We start from the raw sequence: 22393 nt of genomic DNA on the forward strand, positions 1-22393 counted from the left end.
TACTCCATCAGTTTCTTTAGATATCGAAATCTTTCGAAAGAGACTGCTGGATTTTCAATTAGTACTAAGCTCCCGTTGTGTGTCCTTCTCCATATAAAATCCATTTCTATAAGCATTTTTCTGAAACTCGTTATATCCATATAAAAAGGAAGTTTTTCTTTCAGATTTAAATACAGACCTTTCGTCGTTGGTAGATGTCTAAGTTGTAAACAATATAGTAAATACGACACTAGCACTACTGAACGATCAACAGTATCAATCGATGTTATAGGTGTTTGTTGTCTCATTATCACCTCGAGTGACTGAACGGTCAATCCTGTCAATTTCGAAGCGATCGATAGATAATCAGCCTTTTTAGAATTGTCTAAATATGAATTTAAAATTTCCAGATTTTGCTTTATTTTCCGTTCTATGCGGCAAAGCAGTCTTTTAGTTTCCGGATGATGCTCTATCCATTCACATGTACCAGGAATCAACGCCATTTTGTTTCGATTATAGTCAACACAATTTTTTTCAATAAAACCCCGAGCGACGTCACTCCGCGAAGAAAACTAATACAAACTGATCTTAAAACTGTACGAATAGATAGACGCGCGTGGCGCAGGCGAGTATAAGCTGTACTGTTCTACTGTACTGAGATAGAATGAAACTGCTATAGCGGTGTCGACGCACCCGCCGCCGCCCGTCCCGCAGCGTGGTTGCCATGCAACTAAATCTACCACGCGATTGATAACAGTGCGCGTTTTATTTCTATAGGTATTTACATAAAATTATAATTAATTAAATTTTGCTTCTATTAATAGATTAAAGGCCTATAGTAATTTATTGCTATTTGATTGATTTATTATTTACAAACTTTCGCATTAATAGCATGACGGAATATTTTTTGCCACGGGCGAATCTGTAATCAACAATTAGTTACTAATAATCTATTTCAAAATATGCGATCAAAATCCGCACCCTGTTTTATCGCATGAACATGGCGGCGAACGAATCGGCGGCCTGCTCCCCGCTCTCACGTCTCCACTTCCCCTCCGTCGTCATCGCTCCCCCCTCTATCGTCCCCGCTCCCCCCTCCGTCGTCAACGCGCGGCTTATACAACAACGCAGCTCCATACGACATGACATGGTTGAGCCAAACGGACATTTAAATTTTGTGCATTGTTAAAGTGTTTTAATTAAGGATATACTATTAAAGGTGAGTTTTTATTTATTGTGTTTATTATTTTATTTATTTTTGAATAATACTGATGTTAATTGATAGTTAATTTTTAGTTTAAGCAACTGTACCAAATAATGGTAAGTAATCGTAAAAAATACCTACTTTTTTATATACCACACAAATTTAGCCTTCTAAACCAATCAACTAGAGATTACATTTTACGTTCCCGGTACTAATGCTAAGTAGGTTATAGTTTTTTTTTGTGAATTTACTATCTTCTTCATTTCTTGTTAGCAAAAGGTATAATCTTTACATTGGATATTTTACATCCTAGCTCAGACATTTTATATTACCTACTTTTAATACATACTTTTTTATATTTATTCTAAACTTAACCATGTAAGTTATTAAAATAAGGAATTCATTTTTTTATTGTTATCTATTTAGAATAGAGGCTGTTAAGAAAGTTAATATAGTTCGTCAAAAATATGTTTGACGAACTACATATTTTTTGCATTGCAATACCTACCATACATAATGGTCGTGATTGGTTGATAAACACCTAATGTTGCCAGCCAACAAAAAGAAAAACTTAATTTAAGCTTATGTTATACTGTCAGTTATGACAGATATTGTTTTATTGCTGTGAATAAATAAATAAATAAACAGGAAACGGCTTTCTTGATAGACTGTAATTTTTTTAATCTATTGGCATAATATCTATCTAACATGTACTTTTTTTAGATCCGCTCACAAAATGGACAACGAAAATCACAGAGTGTGCGATATGGAACAAAAAATATCAATGATCAAAACGATCGTAAAGAAATGCAATAAGTTCGTGACAAACAACCTGACATTCAACTGCTCCCTATCTGGCACTATATTCATAACCAACGTCTCAAAAGACACTATACAAGAAGCTGTAGATAAATCTAAAGTTATAGGTATGAAACAGCTATTAGAACGACAAGAAGAATTAAAAGCGAACATCATAGAAGCGAACATACTAAGCTGCCAAATTCACGCCATATTGTATAAATATTATGTGATTAAGAGAAAAGTGCCCGATTTAAAAACAATAACTAAAGAATTGGCAAAATCCGACATCAATGACTTCTATAAAGTATTGCACGATAGAGGATTCATTTGGAGGCATGACATTCTGATCGAGGACCCAGTGGTGCAAGCTAAGAGGATCAAATATCTCTTGGACATGAAAAGATTTAGAGAAGAAAATAGAATATTTATATTCGCTGAAGAAAAGGTAAAATTATTTCATTATTTATTAAATTATGTTTAAAAAATTAAAAAATACAGCTGTACTTAATTTTTACAATTATAAACACGAAATTCTTTACGTCTGTCGACCGATTTTGATAAATTGATGTGGATCTAGTTGAAGACCTGAGTTGTTACACTTTAATTACTTTGGATTCTTGATATTATATTTGTCGAGGCAACAAGTTTTGACTTAGGAGCAATTCTCAGTGTTAGTTGGGATGTATCGAAGAATCTCCGCCATCATAGTATAGGGCCCATGGTATGTTTTTATCACGTTTATTCATTTCCAGGAATTACCACATGATAACGAAACATTGAAAATGTTCGAAAAAGGTAAGCATTACCTAGAAACGGGTTATGGATCCGTAAAAATTGCTGTATCACCACAATTAGGGGTAATAAGCCTGTCAGTAAACAATCAAGGCGAAACTACAAGCGATTGGTTAATTAAAGAGGTTGCACAACACATGAAACCTTCATTCGTTTTAGTCATCGACGAATCCATGATAAAAGAAGAACCGATAGAAGTTCCTCCAACATCAGAAGCCAGGAAAGCTGAAATGATTCAATGGTTAGAGAGAAAAAACATACCATTTAATAACACAATGCATAGAGCAGATTTGTATGAACTGATTGAGCTGTATAAAGACAAATGGGATGATAAAAAATACGTAACAGTTGAGCTTCTTAAAAGTAAAGGCGTAGAAATAGTCAAAAGACCTAAAAAAGGTTGGCCTGATTTGAATTATTTTGAACCTTTTTGGCTTATGGAAGTTTTATGGCATAGTGTTCCGACCGGTAATTCTGTGTGTAACACTATAGGGAACAGAATAGAAATGGCTGTCAACGTATGCTCACTTACCACTTGGGAATTCTATGCTAAAACCTTAAGTACGAAAGAATCAGAACTCTTCCAGCAAGACATGGAACTAGAGGAGGTCATAGACAAGCTATTGCTTTATACTAAAGAGGCGGACATGCGACATAAGTTTAGACTACCTAAAGTTACGGTTACGGATTGCGCCGATGATAAAGTCATGTCAAAATTTTCTGGGACATTGTGAGACTCATTTGAATATTACATTTTCCGTGAATAAAAATTGTTTAAACAATTTGGGCCTTTTCAACTGTATTATTTATTCAAGTTTTCTTTGTATTACGTTCTGCCTTTTAATTATTTTTTATTAAGTATTCTCTTTTAGCAGCGTCTATCAAATTTCCGTAAGACATAATGACGACCTCCGTGGCCTAATGGTCATCACGCCGGACTACACTGGAGATCCCGGGTTCGATCCCCGGTCAGTTCAACATGGAGAATGATCTTTTTCACATTGACCTGGGTCTTGGATAGAATATAGTATATATAGTATAACACAAGTTTCGAACTTGCTTTTGTCCCTATATATTTATAATATCTATCTACTTTTCTCAGAAATACCTGTGAAAGTTTCATCGGAATCCCTCTATTCATAATGTAGATTTGGTGTGATTGCGGCGTGACGATTAAACATAAAATGAGATACTTTCTGAGCAGGCGTTTTAAAAATACATTTTTTAATCGACGGTGAAAAATATTCACGTTTACAGAATTAACTTTATATAATTTATCTCCGCGTAATTTAAAAAATGCAATTAAAATCTATCCACAATGCGCTGAAACTTGAATTTTAATGAACGCCAGAATGGGCACTATTATTATAACAATAAAAGTCAATTTTAACTGCGGGATTCAATATCTGCGGTTCGATTAGTACTATCGAGTTATCCTTATTCAATTTGATACTATATAAACAGAACCGTAAGGTTGATTTTAGTATTTTTAGTACGTATACAGTTTTGAGTATTCTTTTTGCGACATATACATAATTGAAATTACTAGTGCACTAATGAATATAAACTCTAACCTGGGAAGCCTGTACTGGTAGTTTACTAGAATGTAGGCATCTGACATGACATGTTTTAGTAATTGAGTAAAGTAACACGATAAAAAAAAAAGGTCGACAGTATACACGTCCTCGCATGCCATGTCTTTGGTTTTTTGCCTCCATTTCTTATCTTCCACCTTTCTACCTTGCTTCATAACATCATATGGAAACTTGCACATTGGCTGACAGTTTTAGTTCATTGGTGCTACTATTTGCCACTAGATGTCGGTAGTCGTAGAAGTCATGTAAGATGCCTTTACATAAAATCTGACACCAGTGTTAGCGATAACATACTCGAAAAAAGAAAAAGTACTTCTTTTTTGCATCGGGTTTAATAGATTCGGTGTTATAGACCAGAATCTATTTACATATAATCTAAATTCATATAAATCTACTGTCATATCCATATGTTGAACAATATTGTTTATCATGCTGTGTGTACCCACTGTTGGTCTTACAACCAGCCGTTGTATACTGTATGTGGAGTTTTACATTAAGACTGTTTAAGTTGTAATACTGTTGTGTGCACCAATAAATAAATAAATCACAACTCATCATATTAGGTACAGTCAACAGCACATCAAGCTACCCTGCATGAACCTCTATGGCGCGGTAATAGCGGCGAGATTGCAATGTATTTGGGTAGGTTGTTGATTGTACAATCCAAACCGCGATATTACAAAAATAAATCTCCGTTGTGAGGTTATTAAGAAAAGGAGGAAATATCCTATAATGTTTTTTCTTGCATTTAGGGTCGAAAGAGTTAATATTGCGTTCTACCCACCCTAGTTGGTGAACCAGAACAGATTTAGGCGGGACGTCTCGATTTTTAACTCAAATTTACTATCACGCGCGGGACAGATTGGTCCCGTGTTTTTGGATTTGCAGTCAGACGCAAAAATTACGCAAGGAAATAAGTTTAAAAAAATGAAATTTGAAAGAAAGAGTCTTATTTCATTTAACGCGTGACAAAAATAAAAAATGTCCGTGCGGTAAATCGTTCAGAGTTCCTCAACTGTTCACTTCATGGAGATGTTTTGTTTCATATTATATTTGAATGTAAATAAGAAAGTGTCTTACAATTAAGATTTAAAATATTAGGCAACGCTCCTGTGGTGTTGCCTTCGTAAAAAAATGCGTTTTGTTCAGGCTACCACGAAACATACAAACAAAAAAAAACGGTCCTCATTGTGACGCAGTTTTAAAGATAGAAGCATACATAGGGACAGACAGACAGCGGGAAAGGACTACTATGTAGTAGTGAGTGTGTGCATTGCGTAGGGCGATTTTGCTATTTACATCTCACCATCGAGTCGATTCGCAGTGAGTCGCAGCTAACCAATCACAGTGCGCCAATGTGACGCAAAGACAACCACACCGCAATGTGATTGGCTCACAGCGTCTCGCTTCGAATTAATTCGATAATCGTGAACGTAATGGTATATCTGTACGTAGTAATATACATACAGTTATTGTATATATGTATGTGTTGTATGTAAGTATATCCCATGCGACAGTTTGTCAACTTGTCACTAAAACTTACCTTTGACACGTCTCAATCTCATCAGAACCAATAACGCAGTTAGCAACTCTCGGAAACTGTCTTAACATGATTACCCAGTGTCCTAGGTCAGCGACGAACGCGGCAATGCAGCGCGACGCGACAATAACATGTAAAATACTCAACCTTCCAACTGGCACGTTATTTGTTTCAATAATATACTGGCCGAGCCGTGCCTCATTGCTCAGTCGCCCCCCGTCGTTTTGACGACCTCGACAGACAACGTAAAAATTGTATGTAGTTTTGACGTACGTCAACGCATCTCAGTGTCAAAACCTATAACAAAATAACGGAGCCACAACGTACTACGTCGTCACAACCGCACGCGACTGAGCAATGAAGCACGGCTCTTGGTTTCCGAACCGTCGTCGATTTAAATTTGTTTCCATTTTTAATTTGTGAATTAAATACAAGTAAAATAAAAATAAATAAGTAAATTATTTAGTAGTAATATTTATATATATTTATATATATTAATTGAGATGTTTTTACTTCGCCCAAGAATTTTAAGGTTAAAATCTCGTGCAGCATTCCGTCTATCATCACAGACACGGGGTTAAACGGGGTGGGTCTTCAGGGAAACCATTAATAGAGTTATCCTTATTGCATCGTAATAGTTAAGCCAAGAATAAGGAGGTTGCACGATTAATAAATGTCCTCATTTCATTTTTTTTATAGTAACTGCTCACCGCGTAATTATTTTAAAAAAAACTACTTACTTCATGAATATCCTCCATAATCCTTACATAACAAAATCATCTGCCGCGTCCGTCTGTCTGTCTGTTCGCGATAAATTCAAAAATTACTGCACGAATTTTCATGCGGTTTTCACCAATATATATTGTGGTTCCTAAGGAAAGTTTAGGTGTATAATTTATTATGTTTTTACCAGAGCGAAGCCGGGATGGGCCGCTAGTAATATCTAAATATCGATAGTATTATCTTGTGGTGTTTGGTTTCGACGTGGCGTGTTCCGCCCAAGGATAGGATAGAATGGACATCCTCAAGTTGATGTCGTACGAGGCGACTAATCGACACATAGCCTTGGAAACTGATAGACAACAAAGTAATTCCCATGGAGGGTTGACGTCAGACAAGCGGCTGAAAAATCATAGCCGAATCTTGAAAATTTTAATATTAATTTTTAATCATAGGCATACATCACAGCTCCGAATGCAACCAGGAACACGCGACGATGAGAGAGACACATGATAGATACAATGAGAGATGACTCTATCAACATTGTAGATGAGTTTCAAGGTTAACTATCTATATCTTCTAGTATCTATATAATAATAAAACTGTAAGTGGGCTATAGTAGTTCGCGCAAAGCGTAACAACCACTGGACGGAATTTGATACGGTTTTCTCTGTAGTATAGCGGATGGTCTAACATAAAAAGTTTTATAGGTTTCGTCGCGATATATTTGCTTAGAACACCGGTATTGACATTAATAAGTTATGAGTAGACGCACGAAAAAACGCGAGCAAAAGTTAGTCTATAATAAAACTCTCGATAGTTGACCTAGATTCGATTCGAGTCGATTTTTCTGCAACTATAGTAATTTAATGGAACACAGATAAGTGGAATACCACCCTAAACCACATCCGCTGTCCTAGGCAATGTTAACATTCCGACAACACCTTACATAATACAGGTCAACAGCACAAGCTACCAGCCCCATCAATCCACTCAAATTTATTGCAATTTGTCCTTTATTACCATAGCTTAAAGGTCTAAATGGAATGCTGTTGATTGTACCACAGATAATGTCATAGGCTTTGATATGCCTATAGCAGGATGTTGGACATGGTTATACTGTATTAAGTCCGTCCATAGACAAATAAAAAAATATAACAAAACGTCGAAAGATATTTTTAAAATATTGGAAGGCGAAAATACTAGAAATAAAAAAGCCCGTTCATAGATTTTTATTTTTCATTTCTAGAATTTTCGGCCAATATTTTAAAATATTTTTCCATTTTGTTTAGTTTTATATTAGTTTTTTTTTCAAGTTGTTTTCGATTTATTTTTTAAACAGACTCTGGGCTTGGGTGCGTCATATAGACGAATTTAACGCGAGTCTTTCAAGATCAGTGAAGGCATCCACGCACGCGTAACAACCATCCATTACTTTTTAGAAAGCCCCTTGAAAAGTTTAACAAAGCAACTGTCAGACGTGCACAACGGGCCAATCATTAACTGTCAACGCGGTCTGTCAAAAGTGACAGCTGTCATCGGGGCCATCCGCGGTCTTATCAATTATGGTTACAGTTTGTAAACAAGCTAACAAATAAGACATGGTGTGTGACTTTTTTGGATTGTGAATTGTAGTGTTTATATATTAGGTGGTACATATAAAAATATTGAAAATAGAAAACTGGAAAATGTTGACATATATACATAAAAAAGGTTTATTTACAGTGCCGCAGATGCTAATACAAAAATAAATAATAAAATTAGACAGAGTTACTACACGAAGTGTGCTGCAGCAGGTATATGGCTTCAGATCTATATCAATACAATTGGCCATCGGCTGCCAACCACGATAATTAACTCAGTTACGTCCGTCTGTCTGTTGAGGCATATAGCAGTAATTACCACCAATATACACGAATGATTACTCAAATGATTCGAAATCGTGTTAGGGAATAGAAATCGATTACAGAGGCTTTACAAATAATAATTGTTTGCCACTAAGCGGCGTTATTCGGATCCTATTGAATATTACAATTATTCTATTAAATAGGCTAGTGGCCACAGACGCCATAGACGCTCGCAACACGATTATCAAATGCGCGTTGCCGACTCTGTACTCTGTGGCCTAGGATCTTTGCCACAGCACCCTGTAATCACACCGCCTCTCTCACCCATCAAACCGGAACACAACAATGCAAGCACTGCTGTTTGGCGGCTGACATGAATGAGAGTGAAGGTATGCTGACGAACTTTGTATTAAAATCTACCTCTGTTTATGTTAATTAACATGTTTTTGTCTTTAGTTTGACGCGTTTCGTTCATACTATATTCTTTCCACAAAATCAATTTATCGTTTATAGATTCGGTTATGAGTTTGGCGCATAAGATATAAATCACTACATCCTTATCATTATAAAATAAAGCCCTATGTCGCATCTGTCTGTCTGTCCACGATAAACTCAAAAACGGATTGCACGGATTTTCACCAATAGATAGTGTGAATCCTGAGGAATGATGTGTATAATTTATTATGTTTTTACCCGAGCGAAGCCGGGATGGGCCGCTAGTATAATAAAGTCGCAAATCGCGTCTGTCTGTTTTTAAGCTTATTCCAAGCCACGCAACGGACTTTGATGGAGTTTTCGCTGTTGTTTAGACAATTTTATAAAACAGAGTATTATTGGGTCGCTAGTACAGCTGAGGGCAGAGAAATCTAACACCCAAACTAAACAACTTACTACCAATGAATAGGTCTATCTGTTCCTGACTGTACACGTTAAATACAAAACAATGATTAACAAAATTGTTCTTCCAAACGTAACAAATAAACAAAATGGAAACAAACGCAGATGTTACACAAATTATCATACAAGAACGTGCTATAAACAATTATAAAGCTAACACACAGGCGTAACTCAAAATTATATACGACGAATTTTGAACTTTCGCTTCGCCAATTATTCGTTGAACCCGGAATAATGGTTATTAAGCGTAGATATAAATTGCAGGAGTCGACATCATTATAAATTATATGGAGTCGACATGTAGCACTTTCAACCTATATCTCACTAGCATTTGCCCGTGACTTCGTACGAGAGTAACAATGAAAACAACTGCGAAGAAAAAATAAAAAGGAAAAAATGTTTGGTACCACTTTCGCCCTGTCAGTGACTTCTGGCCACTATCTAATTATCTTTAAAATATATTTCAGAGTATTGTTAGATGAATAGGTACTTTTAGGTAGCCCTGAGTACATTTACAAGAGATCCATTATATCCTTTACATTACATAATATAAAACAAATTCCTATGCCGCGTCTGTCTGTTCGCGATAAACTTAAATAGGTATACGGTGCGGATAGGTCCGTATAGGTAGGTATGCATTCCAGCGGATATATAGGTATTCATGCGGTTTACAAACAATATAGTGATTCCTGTGAAAGATTTAGGTATATAAATTTATTGTTTTAACCCGAGCGAAGCCGACACGGGCCGCTAGTATAACTAAGTACAACTGCCTAGTAAAAGCTTAAAAACACTGCTCATATCTTCATAAACGAGTTCGCAATCACAGATACCGTTGCGGAGTTTCGTTTGAATTATTTAAGGCCCGTGTCGACCCGAGATGTTATCGTTCAAATTGCACACACACCCTTAACACAAACATGTCGGGAGCAGAAACTGTGGATGCGGTAGGATTCTCTTTTTTAAACGATATACGTAATTTTGTTTTATAGCCAGTTTTATGTGTCCCACTGCTGGGCAAATACATCAAGTTCTGTCTTCCAAAGATCATTTTTGAGCCATTAGTTGCCAACCCCGCTGAAATTTGTAATGAATGAAACTCATAAATATTATACTCGTATAATGTAGAAAAATAATTTAGTAAGAGACTTTCGACTTGTTGAAATTATTGAACTAATAGCAGTTAACAAATTATACTCGTACATCACACTCCTGTTACTATAATAGAATATAGTATCCTTGAGTCAGTATCCCATAACACAAGTAGAAATTACATTGTGGCTAACTCGTGTGATTTGTCGCTATATATTTATTTATATCGATGGCATAATACCTTATCCAACATCCTAACATCCATACCCAAGGTCTTGTGGCCGTAATAATAAAAATTGGAGGTGTTGAAGCAAATGACAGTGTACATACGAGCAGGTATCGCCGCCGGCCCAGATTGTATTGCCAGGGTTGATAAGGGAAAATTCGTACGAATTCACCATGATGATATTGGCATGCTAATTTTTAGGATTCCACGCCCGATGGGTACAATGGAACCCATATTATTAACTCCGCTATTTGTCTGTCTGTCTTTCCGTCTCTCAGTTGAAATTACCTTTTTAGATCTCTGTTCAAATTCTTCATTTATTACACGCACTTAACTTACTTTTATACAAAAGTTTCGTTGTGAGTAAAATATTTATTTACCTGAAACAAAATAAGCAAAATTATTATAACCAGCAGGTAATGTGAATGTGTGTGTGAGTGGTAGAAGCGGTGGTGGTGTAATGGTTAAGACGCCCGCCTGTGGATCGAAAGGTTTCAGGTTCGAATCCTACTCGTGCCACATGAGTTTGTATACCAATCTGACTCATGTATAGTAGTTTTCATCGACCACCACTTGCTTCCGGTGAAGGAAAACATCGTGAGGAATCCTGCACACTGGTTGATTCTTATTAACTTGTGTGTGAAATGGAGAAGGCAATGGCAAACCACTCCATTAATAATGCCAAGTTGTTGTGTGTGTTTCATTCCACGTAATTAGAGTAGAGAAATAAATGTATTAAGCGAAGAAGGCAACCAAACAACAAAAAGGACAAGATACAAGTTTTTTTAGGATGACGTAGTCCTACAGACAAGGAACCTTATAGTTTCGCCATGTTTGTCTGTCCGTCCTGCCGTCCGTTCATCCTCGGTCGAGCTCACAAACTATTTATTAGTAGTAGAAAGTTGTAATATTATATGAGTATACACGTTAATCACGACGTAAAAGTAGTAAATAAAAATTTAAAAAAAAAATAGGGTCCCCTACACGTGAAGTGGGAATAGTTTCTTTTTTCTACTTGACTGGAAATATTTCATAATTACATATTGTTTTTGTTTTTGACATTAGAAAAAAGTATGTAGGTTTGACTAGTTTGAAAGAAGCCACTTGTTGACAAACCAAATGAAAAATATAAAATCAAAAACCTTTGACTATTATCCAATTAACAAATAAAATCTTAAAGTAAACTGTTACAAACGAGAAAACTTTATTTTTAAACATCCTGTAATTGACGAAGAGACAGTTACAAATACTGACAGATTTAAGGATTACTTTAAGGATGAACGATCTTAATTAAATAAATCCTATCCTAACTTCGTTAATGTTGAAGTGAGAGTGGATGGTAAGGTTTATTCTCGTGGGAAATATACAATAAACTTTTCTTGTCAAAAATATCAACAAATTCGTTCGAATGTAGTTAAATTAGTTCAATTAGTAATTTAGGATGAGAGTTGCACCAGTCTACTTAAGCGTTTACTTTAAACTGCGCGCGAATTTAAAAGTTTAAATTCTAATGGTAATTAGATTCGATTTTGAGTGAATTTGCTAGAACCGCACGCGCCTTTTCCAGAGATGGGTTTTTAACCCAATATTTTACCAAATTCTCCCCAAAGACTTTTTAAAAATAATCTAGAAAGATTCTAAACACATATGGTCACGTCAAATGGCGATAAAATATCTCGTCTGTGCCCCTTCTATGATATTTTCATTTCGATTTCTGAACTGCATATAAGATTTATGCATGACTGCAATTTGCAGAAGCCACTTGGAGCGTATGCATTTAATGAGATGTCGTTTCTCATAGATTATTGTGTCACATATAATATGTTGATCTGTATGCTGTATGTACGTAAACTCTAGATGTAGTTAACAGCTCAGGGACAAATTTTCATGTCATGCCAGCAACTGACACCCTGGGGAGCCCCAGTGGGAATGTAGGGATAAAAAGTACCCTATGTGTTATTCCAGGTTATATTCCACCCGTGTACTTAATTTCATAACAATCGGTCCAGTAGATTTTGCGTGAAAGAGTAACAGACAAACATATATATTTATACACATACACACATCGTCAAACATTTTCGCATTTATAATATTAGTAGGAGGTTTAGGATTAGGAGTCGTGAGTTTTGGTGTCTTTAGGCAATGCCCTTTCTTCAGGTTTGTTTTATATATTGGACAACATATCCTATTTGTGTAGCTATTAAAAAAAAGGCTTCGACGCTATATGGCGGAGGATTTAATCGAAAAAAACGTTAAAATGATAGAGCGAGTGGTCACCACAGACTTCAAATCATGGGGTAGGCACACGTGCGTTGCCTACTCTGTGGCCTAGAATCTTTTGCCACAGTACCCTGTAAATACACTGTCTCTCTCACCTTGCAATTTGGAACAAATAACTGGCTGTGCTGCTAAGAAGGGGCAAACACAAGAAGCGCTGGCTTGATGTCGTCAAGGATGATATGCGTGCCAATGGTCTGACAACTAGGGACGCCGACGACCGTGCGAATCGGAGACGTAAAAGTAGGAAAGCGGACGCTAAGCTCCGACGCTCAACGGCTGCGGAAGAAACCGGGCAAATGTGAGAGACAAAGAGAGAGACGACCGTGCTTTTTTGAAGAAATTCTCATATTACGCAAGGGGCATAGTAAGTAAATTGAATATAAACAAATTTGAAGTGTAATAAAATCTGAATCTATAATATAACTAGCCTTTGCCCGTGGCTTCGCCTGCGTGAGTTATTCTGCTGTGAAAGCGGAAAATAAACTTTCATCCAACATTATAGTCAATTTTTTTTAAAAATCAACCCTCAGGTTGATTTTTGAAAAAAAAAACTTACTATATGTTTGAACCTTTTATTATATACATACCAAATTTCATCAAAACCGGTCCAGCGGTTTAGCCGTGAAAGCGGAACAGACAGACAAACTTTCGCATTTAAAATAATAGTATTGCTTACGAACTAGATAGTAATATGCCAGTACAGTTCGACGACCATATAATGAATACTAATGGACGTGGCTTGGGGTATTAAAAGGTCATTTTTTATGATCAAATCGACGCTTGCATTGTCACCTAGAAAATAAGATGTTTTATCGAACGTGAGTGCACTTTATGAATGGTGTTTCATATTTTTTAATGTGGTTCATAAAAATGGTCAATGAACTTCTGTTGTTGATTTAAATGTATGTTTGTATTAGGAAGTTGATTTGACACGACACTCTGTGAAGAGTTGAATGGGCTTTTTATTGCTCCTTTTGATGTTTGGTACATGGATAAAATAAAAAAGGTTGGTCATTAAATAATAAAATATTCTTGTCAAATAAATGGATATGGGATATCGTTCGAATTCGATCGGATTCAATATTTTTTTTAGAAAATCCGATTTATATTCTAAGATGGTGACGATGATGGTTATCGCGTTCATCTTCTACCTCTATGGTATATTAGTTCTTTGGCTATCCCAAATTTTTTGATGTTTTTAGAAGGTCATACACGTGCATACTAAAGAAATAATTCGCTACCTAAGCTATCCAACCTGCCTTTGGATTCATTAGGAAATAAAATCTTCTGTAAAGTCTAGTAACAAGTTCCACAAATTATCTTTTACCATAAATTACTATAATTCAGCTTCCTGCAAGGAACGATCAATATTTACAGCGTACGCAGCAATATTTCACAAACGTATAAATCTAGCTTTACACCAGCATTAGCCTTTCACACAACTGGTTCTAATTACTAAAGGTTATGGGCGTACACTGAGCGAGTAGATAGGCGAGATAACTTATCTATTAAATCCAATTTAGGTACCACAGTCCTGTGAAAAATAAACTTACATTCAAATATCGAAACTCGTATCTTATAAAACGAGTTAGAATAATAAATGTTCATTTTTGAAATTATAATTTATTAATTATTGACATTCATTTTTAAATTTCAAATGTTATTTTACGTTCTATTCTTCTATTCAAAACTGAAATCTTGTCTCGATGATATATGTATAATTGAACGATACTGGGAGATGCCAGTGAACTCTTCCAATGTGAACTATTACATACTGTTTGGATGCAGTTGGGTAATTTTAGGTGAGGCTGTCGCGATGGCAACCGGTAATCCTGGGGTCAGACGAGACTACTGATCTTCATTGAATCATATGAATAGGACGGACATATCCTTTTATGTGTTTACTAACAGCCCGGGTAAAATCATCATAAATTATACACATAAACTTTTCTCAGGAATCAAACTATAAAGACAATATTTTTTATATTTGTGAAAACCGTACAAAAATCCGTCCAGTATTTTAATTAAGTTTGCAATAAACTCAGCCAGCCAACCACTTCATACAGCCAGATGTGACATGACGTCGTGAAAAAACTAAAGAATAGAGAGAGAGAGAGAAACGCGCGGGTTTTTTTAACCTATTGTCGTCTCCATGCCCCACCTAACTCCATGATTCAAGGCTTTGATTTAGTGTCTACCTTAGTGCTTTATTGTATAGACTGGATGGAGATAGTCTCTAAGTGCCAAGGCACGTTACTCAGGATTAAAACGTATCCATGACATGAAAAGAAAATTCCGGTATTTTAAAAATAAATAAGATTTTACAAGAATTTTATTTCCGCTAAGGTTCCTTGAATTGTTATGGTATTTAAAATACAGATCTTTAAAAAACAGACTACATAATACGTGAATAAATAACTATTAAACACTTTTGCATTTATAAAAAATTGACATTATTTTCGATAACGATAGAAGCCGACAACCATACGAGTGGAGACAAATAGGTAGGAAAACGGACCCTGGGTTCCGAACCTCAAAGACTGCGGAAGACACCGGAAAAACGCTCATAATTACAGAGAGATTATTTGCGAAAACACATCTCTTTATGGAGGGCGTTAAACTCATCACAATATCCTCACGAAATACATAAAAACATCTGTCTTTCAGATTTTGATCGTATTATTTTCGATTTAAACGCCTTATGAAAATATCCAAAGGGGATAATCCCAAAATCTGTACGTGTAGAGGCACACCTCATATCCTTACAAATGATTCGGAATTGTGGAAGATGGATGACGAGGTGCGGCTTACGTGGGCCACGCGTGTACAGCCAGCAGAAGAATTGTGTCGCTTTTATAGAGTTCCGTACTACAAAAGGAAAAAGCGGAGCCCTTTGAAAAAAAATATATATGGCCAAATCAATCAATAAAAAAAAGGTTCGAGACTAAATCTACTATATCATATACATACGAATGTATAGATAAACATCCAAGACCCAGGTCAATTTCAAATTGATCACGCATCTGTCTCAATCATGTCATCTGTCTGTCCGACCGTCACAACTAACTTTTCGTAGATTTGAAATTTTGTACGTATATACAAATCTGTGATTCAAAACAGAGAAGTAACTTATATTAATCGAAAGGACTGTTATGAGAATTTCGAAAATATTTTATAAATACATAGGAAAGCGAAAATTTATAATTAAATAGTAAATAGTTAAAGTATGTGTCTCGGAAAATATGGCAAATCTCTTACCATTCAAACCACAGACTTATATATAATATTATATTAACCAAACTCAAGACACTGTCAAGCATAAATCGCGAGCTCTGTACATTTCTTATAAGAAACATATACACATAGGACTATAGATGCGAGTACGTAGGCTTTTGCCAGTGTGCACGTTTGTTTGTAATGACTTTATTGCACGACAAAAAGTGTTTTGTGTAGTGTTTGGAGTTTGAGAGAGATTTTTTTTATTTCCTCCAACTTGATATGCAGACCGTACATCACACTGCAGCGAAAACGGAAATCCGACGGAAAGGGAGTAGAACGCGCAATCTTCTTTGATACAGAAAAAAAAAATGATTTTATAAGTTACCATCACCCACCTCAAATGGATTTTAAATCTATTTATCATCTCGGGACTTCCTCGCACTTTTTCTTAAGTTATTTAAGTTGGTAGACTGATAAATGATGTGTTTTTACGTTTCTCCTTCGGCATTTCGGATCGGGGATGTTTTAGAAAAGCTTGCTTGAAATCAAGAGGAAATATTTTTTACATGAACGCTAAATGGATTGCCGGTTTTAATGTGTTTTGGTTTGTTAGTTACGTCCGTTTCTCATCTTCACGTGTTCGCGGCTGTGACGCCCCAAAGCCCAGGGGTCAAACTATCGCAATGTGAGGTTTTTCTTATTGATACAATCTATATAATTGCTCAACCGACCTACGTGAAATTTTGCACACAGATCATCTAATATTCTGGGAAAAAGAATTAGGTCAGCCATGTAATTTGGGAGATGAATGGGAGTTTGAGAGATTTTTTTTTCAATCCCACTCAAATTGGGATAAAACAGGTTTTATCCCAAAATTCCCACGCGAGTGGAAATCCAGCGCGACATTAATATGTTGAACATAGAAAACATCTTTCATCTAAACAAACACTGCACATCACAGTTTAAACTTTGTATTTGTCTATTTGTAGACATGAAAACGGAGCTATATTTCTGAATATGACAAGCTCTGTTTGTCATTTAAAGAGGACAATTTTATAGTATCTTCCTTTAGTTTTAAACTAAAAATTTGTCAAAGTAAGTACCTAACCTTTTCTCGTTATTTGCATTCATATATATATATTTTTTAACTCTTCAATTCGGCCGAAGTGGTTGGATAGACAAGGGCGGGCATGGGTTTAATTCCCGCTCGATTCCAGATTGTATTTCATACTATTATTATTTTCCAAATTAGTTAAAATGTGTGACATGTATATCCAAACAAAACCTCACATACCTTAATTCAAGGTTTATTTTTTATATTATAACATCAAGAAAAATTGTTTTTGATTTTTAACCAATCCGCATTGAGCACGGATGGTTGAACATCCTAATACAATCCTAATTAATATTATAGATTCCTATTAAGTCCGAAATTAAGTTATTACCCGTTCACGCTTTATCCACTCAACCTATCTTCTTGAAATTTTGCATACAAATAGTTTGAATTATACGTTATAGGGTACCTTACATCCCGGAAAAATAAATATTCCCGTGGTAAATTCACGTGGGCGAAGCCTTAGCAAAAACTAGTAGCTCATACTCCTTATTCATATATAAGGAAGGCCAGCAGTGGACATTAAAATGGCTGATAATGATTATGTCCTTTTCAAGCGAAAAATCTTTTGCATTATAAGATTACCTAGAGATTATTAGCTTTAATTGACATATTCAATTAATGTTAAACAAAACGTCCTGATATTTGTTGATTCCATGTTAAATTGAACCCTATCCCGAGTCATTTGAGCCTGTAATTGCTTGTCCAGAAATAAATAGATTTAATTATTGCCAAGTTTGTGTGTTTGTGACAGGTACGCCCCCTTTGCCGTTTATCTGATTGTGATGTCTTGGGTTCGAATCTTGGGAACCCCATTTAAGTAAGTATTGTGTGTCTGTCACTTTAAGCGGGCAGCTTTTGTATTTATAAGTATATTATATTAGCAGTGTAGTGACCATGTCGTCCAAGGAAGATATGCGTGCCAATGGTATCTGACAACCGTGTCAAGAGAATATAAGTAGAAAAGCGTATCTAGGGTTCTGACGCTGTAGCTGAGAAAGTAACCAGGATTGTTTTTCTCCTAATGGAAGGAAGTAAACCGGTAAACGAAGAAGGGAATTTAAATTACCCACGAAAGAACCAGTATTATTTGTTTTATTTCGGTATGTATAGGCTTCGTACTCGGCTTCTCAAACATACAAACTCACAAACGCTTACCTCTTTATAATAATAGTATAGATTGAAATCTATCATTACAGATCAGATTATTAATTACAATCAGTTGTGCCAGACGGTAAGTTTTTAGTTTTTACAAGAAACTATGTGTCCCTTTGTCTTGCAACTCAAGTTTGAAGCATCTTTAATCGACTGAGCTGATATTATATACACGCGTTTAGTTTGCATGACAAAGTATTATTACGATAAGCATGTTTTGATATTGCACCCAGGAACTCCTCAACGGTTTACTGCACGGACATTTTTCATTGTCTCACATTTAAAGGTATCTGACAAAAACGTAATTTTTGTAAAAAAAAAAAACTTGTTACTAATAAAATCATTTCTGTACATTCCAAAGACTGTGCCATTTTTTTTATAAAAAAAAGTCTTCGAATTTTAAAATTCAGCGGAGGCAGTATATTAACCCGTTGGGAGGTAACAGCGCAGAACTGAAATCTGTGTTTCAAGGGTGCCCAACCGGCAAATGGGGGTCCCGAACTCGCCACAATTAAATATCTTTTTCGCTTAAAACCAAATTTATTCGCTCTTAATTCAATTAGAGCGTTTTTAGAACGGATGACTTCAAAAGGAAAATTTGCTTGTATAATATTAATTTAATCCGTTTTTTTGTCCCTCTCATTTTGGGCGATTTGCCGATTTCTTCCTCCATAGTGCCATAGTGTCGAAACTGTGGAGCCACCTTCCTACTTTCAAAATTATTTTTTACGGTGATCCTGGATTTCGCGGCGTCCTAGCCCCGAAAGCAACCGGGAACATACGAAGATGGAAGAGAGAGATGCAGAATAGGCATATGATAATTGCCATCCTTTATCCTTTAAAAAATATTTACATATGTTTTTTCATCAGCTTTAAGAAAATAAGATATAATATATCTCAAACTTCAACCTTAGATACATTCGTACGGTCAACAAAAACATCTTGGTGATAAATCTGAGGTGCTAACTTTTTGCGCTTATTTTGCTGTCTCTGCGATACATTGATTTATTATTACAGATCTACTAAGATTGATTTTAATAACAGCTGTTTTTTGTTATTTCAACAATTTTTTGTTATTTCAATAATTACTTAAATTCTAATTACGACAATGTTAAAATGATAATTATTTATTAATTAGAATACAACACATACTGTCATATACATATATTGTTTTTACTGAGATTTTTTTTACTTACGGCGTTAAAACAGAACACAGCTTGTTCTTCATTGGTTAAAAACACAAAGACTCTTCACCATAAAATTCTGTGCGCAAAACCTATTTCTAGACTCATATCAAAAGCGATCCTATAAGGGTTCTGTTATCCCTTTATGAGGTACACTATAAGCTAAAAACCAAAACAAAACTGTATATTTTCGCTGTGGCCACGCAAACCGCGATCGGAAAGCCAAACATTTTTGATTTACGTGAAAAGTGGAGCCTTTTAGCGGAATTGTTATTTGCTTTTTGCATAATTAGTGCAGGTAAACCACAATGTTAACGTATCGATAAAAACGTTAGTTTAGTGTTACTAATATTTTTAGGCACTGTCTCACAGAAGCTGTGCAGTGCTCTGTTGAATGAAGCTAAGTTACGATCAGTCAATAGAATTTCGTTGGTCAAAAATCACTAAATTATATTCGTTTATGTTTAATTTAAACCAGCGTGTAGTTACAACAATCGCCTTATTATTGTCCCCATTAAGATCTTCTATAGAGCAGGAAAAGAGATAGATTTGTAAAGATAACAAATGGGCTACGTACACTTTCAAATATCACATCCTATATCATGATTTAAATTTTCGATAGTCACCATTTTGTAGTTAACAAAAACCTCAACATTTACATACAAACAAACAAATTGGAACAATTCAGTATAAAAACCAATCCCAATTTCAATATTTATCATTTCCCTTTGTACGCACAGGATTTACGAACACAAGAGTGCTGCCATAGACTTATAACAAAATAAATGTCGTATCTTCGGGTGGTTCTCGGAGCGTTTCGTCGGTGCGGCCGCGCTCTTGAGGAAGTAAACATTTCCAAAATCACTAATACAATTTATATTACCACAGTACAGATTAAATATTTTAAAGTCAGCTAGTAAAACTAATTCTTGTCTTTGTTAAAATTTGAAAAATTAATGAAAATATATTTCTAATTATAATATGTATAAGTTTAAACTCTCTGTGAGTCCATAGGCGTCCTTAATTTTAAATTAAAAAATTGAGACAAAGTGAAACTAATTAATAACAGACAGTTTTTACATTCTCTAATGTAGACAGCCTTTTACCTAATGAAAATATATCATAGGTTAACAGATCATTTATATCAGCAAGACGTTTTTAAATTCAGTAAAATAATTTCATATCATTTTCATATCATTGGCAAAATGTCTTAAAATTACAGATACATACAAAAATAAAAACAGAACACGGCTCCCGTTTTCCGTTTCATAAAACACAATTTTTGGACGTCACGCAGAAATGACACTTGCGTTATCTAGCTTCATTTACGTCTACGTGTATGACATAAAGCGGTATACACACGGAGCCACCGATATTGTTGGGAAATAGATTGGAGATAGAATAAAAGAGTTCCCGATTTCCCCCGAGCCTTCGCAAGAGCTATAAACGAATTTCGGCATCTATCTTTTTATTTTCGTGATCTCGTTTCGTGCGATGTAAAATCACCGTGACGGGAACAGGTATACGTATCGCGGAACAGGAATATCGATAGCAAGTACTATGTTAGCACTTCGGCTCGATTCAAAGTGCAGTTGTCGAAAGAATGTTGTAAATCCATTTGAGTCCGTTCGTGTTGCGTTTGAAAGACGTTCCAATTCAAGATCCTTTCGAATGTGCATAGATCTTTTTTGACATGTATTTTCATTTTGACATGGACCATCAATTTATTCTCTTTAATATTGTTGAATGTTCAGTTCATTTGTATGTAAATAGGCGTTGAGAAAAAGCGTTGCAAAATTCGCGTTTCTTTTTTTGGTTGGAATCTTTATGACTACATCTCAATAAGACTAGGTTGTTAGTAAGACTAGACGCGATTGCCATTGTTCATTTTAAAACTTTATTACTGATAATTCAAGATAAATATCTTGCGAAAAATAAACAAAGCGTGTGTCCTGTTCCTAATGAGCTAAACAATAAAGAATAATAATAAAAAAAACAGGAAAATTAAATCCAATTTTATGAATTTGTCTTTCTTCAGATGTTTTTTTTTTAATGTTTCGGCTATTTTGGGAAGAACATTGTTCTTTTTAATCTATCATCTGTTTTTTAATAATGCTATTACACACAATGCGTGTAAAAAATTCACGAAAACAACATCAAGATAAATAGAACACGAAGCCTTGTTTAAAGGTATATCGCCAAAACTGTTACCTCAAAGACAGACCAATTTGCCATCGCTAAGAACAGCCATTATTCATTTTACGAGTGAAACAGAAACATAACCGTCAATAGTAATTACAAAGCAATAGAGACGACAAAAGGCCGCCATCTTTGTCAAATCACCGCCGTAATAACATGATAGAATCTATTGATGTCGGTAATGACGACTTCCGCTGTCTGTTCACGCCTTAAGCATTTCTGATTTTGATTTTCATTCCGTTGGCAAGTTTTTGAAGGGAAATATTTTTAAGTTTTAAGGTTCTTAAGTAAATAAAAAATATAAATGTCCCGGGTTCGATCCCCGTCATGATGGAAAATGATCTTTTTTTGATTGGCCCGGGTCTTGGATGTTTATCTATATATATAGATAAACATCCAAGTACATATGTATTTGTTATAAAATATAGTATCGTTGAGTTAGTATCCCATAACACAAGTCTCGAACTTACTTTGGGGCTAGCTCGATCTGTGTGATTTGTCCTAATATATTTATTTATTTATTTAAAAAATAATTAATAAACATTTTTT

At 35.3% G+C, this 22393-nt stretch overlaps 2 protein-coding genes across 4 annotated transcripts in view; one reads left to right on the plus strand and one right to left on the minus strand.

The window, feature by feature from the left end:
• Nucleotides 1-22393, minus strand: part of LOC128680260 (uncharacterized protein) — a 533151-nt gene that overhangs the window by 190001 nt on the left and 320757 nt on the right. The window lies entirely within an intron of this gene.
• On the plus strand, nt 1100-3557 carry LOC128680266 (uncharacterized). Its single transcript, XM_053763316.1, has 3 exons — nt 1100-1198; nt 1907-2429; nt 2737-3557. The coding sequence occupies exons 2-3, from the start codon at nt 1920-1922 to the stop codon at nt 3508-3510; spliced, it is 1284 nt and encodes a 427-aa protein (XP_053619291.1). The 5' UTR covers nt 1100-1198; nt 1907-1919; the 3' UTR covers nt 3511-3557.

Source organism: Plodia interpunctella, chromosome 23 (genome assembly GCF_027563975.2).
Source record: "Plodia interpunctella isolate USDA-ARS_2022_Savannah chromosome 23, ilPloInte3.2, whole genome shotgun sequence".
NCBI classification, from domain to species: domain Eukaryota; kingdom Metazoa; phylum Arthropoda; class Insecta; order Lepidoptera; family Pyralidae; genus Plodia; species Plodia interpunctella.

Excerpts from the sequence above, each read along its gene's own strand:
- LOC128680266 (XM_053763316.1), top strand. The coding sequence starts at position 1,920 with ATGGACAACGAAAATCACAGAGTGTGCGATATGGAACAAAAAATATCA. Across the intron at positions 2,430-2,736 it reads TTATATTCGCTGAAGAAAAG|GAATTACCACATGATAACGA; the intron begins GTAAAATTATTT and ends ATTCATTTCCAG.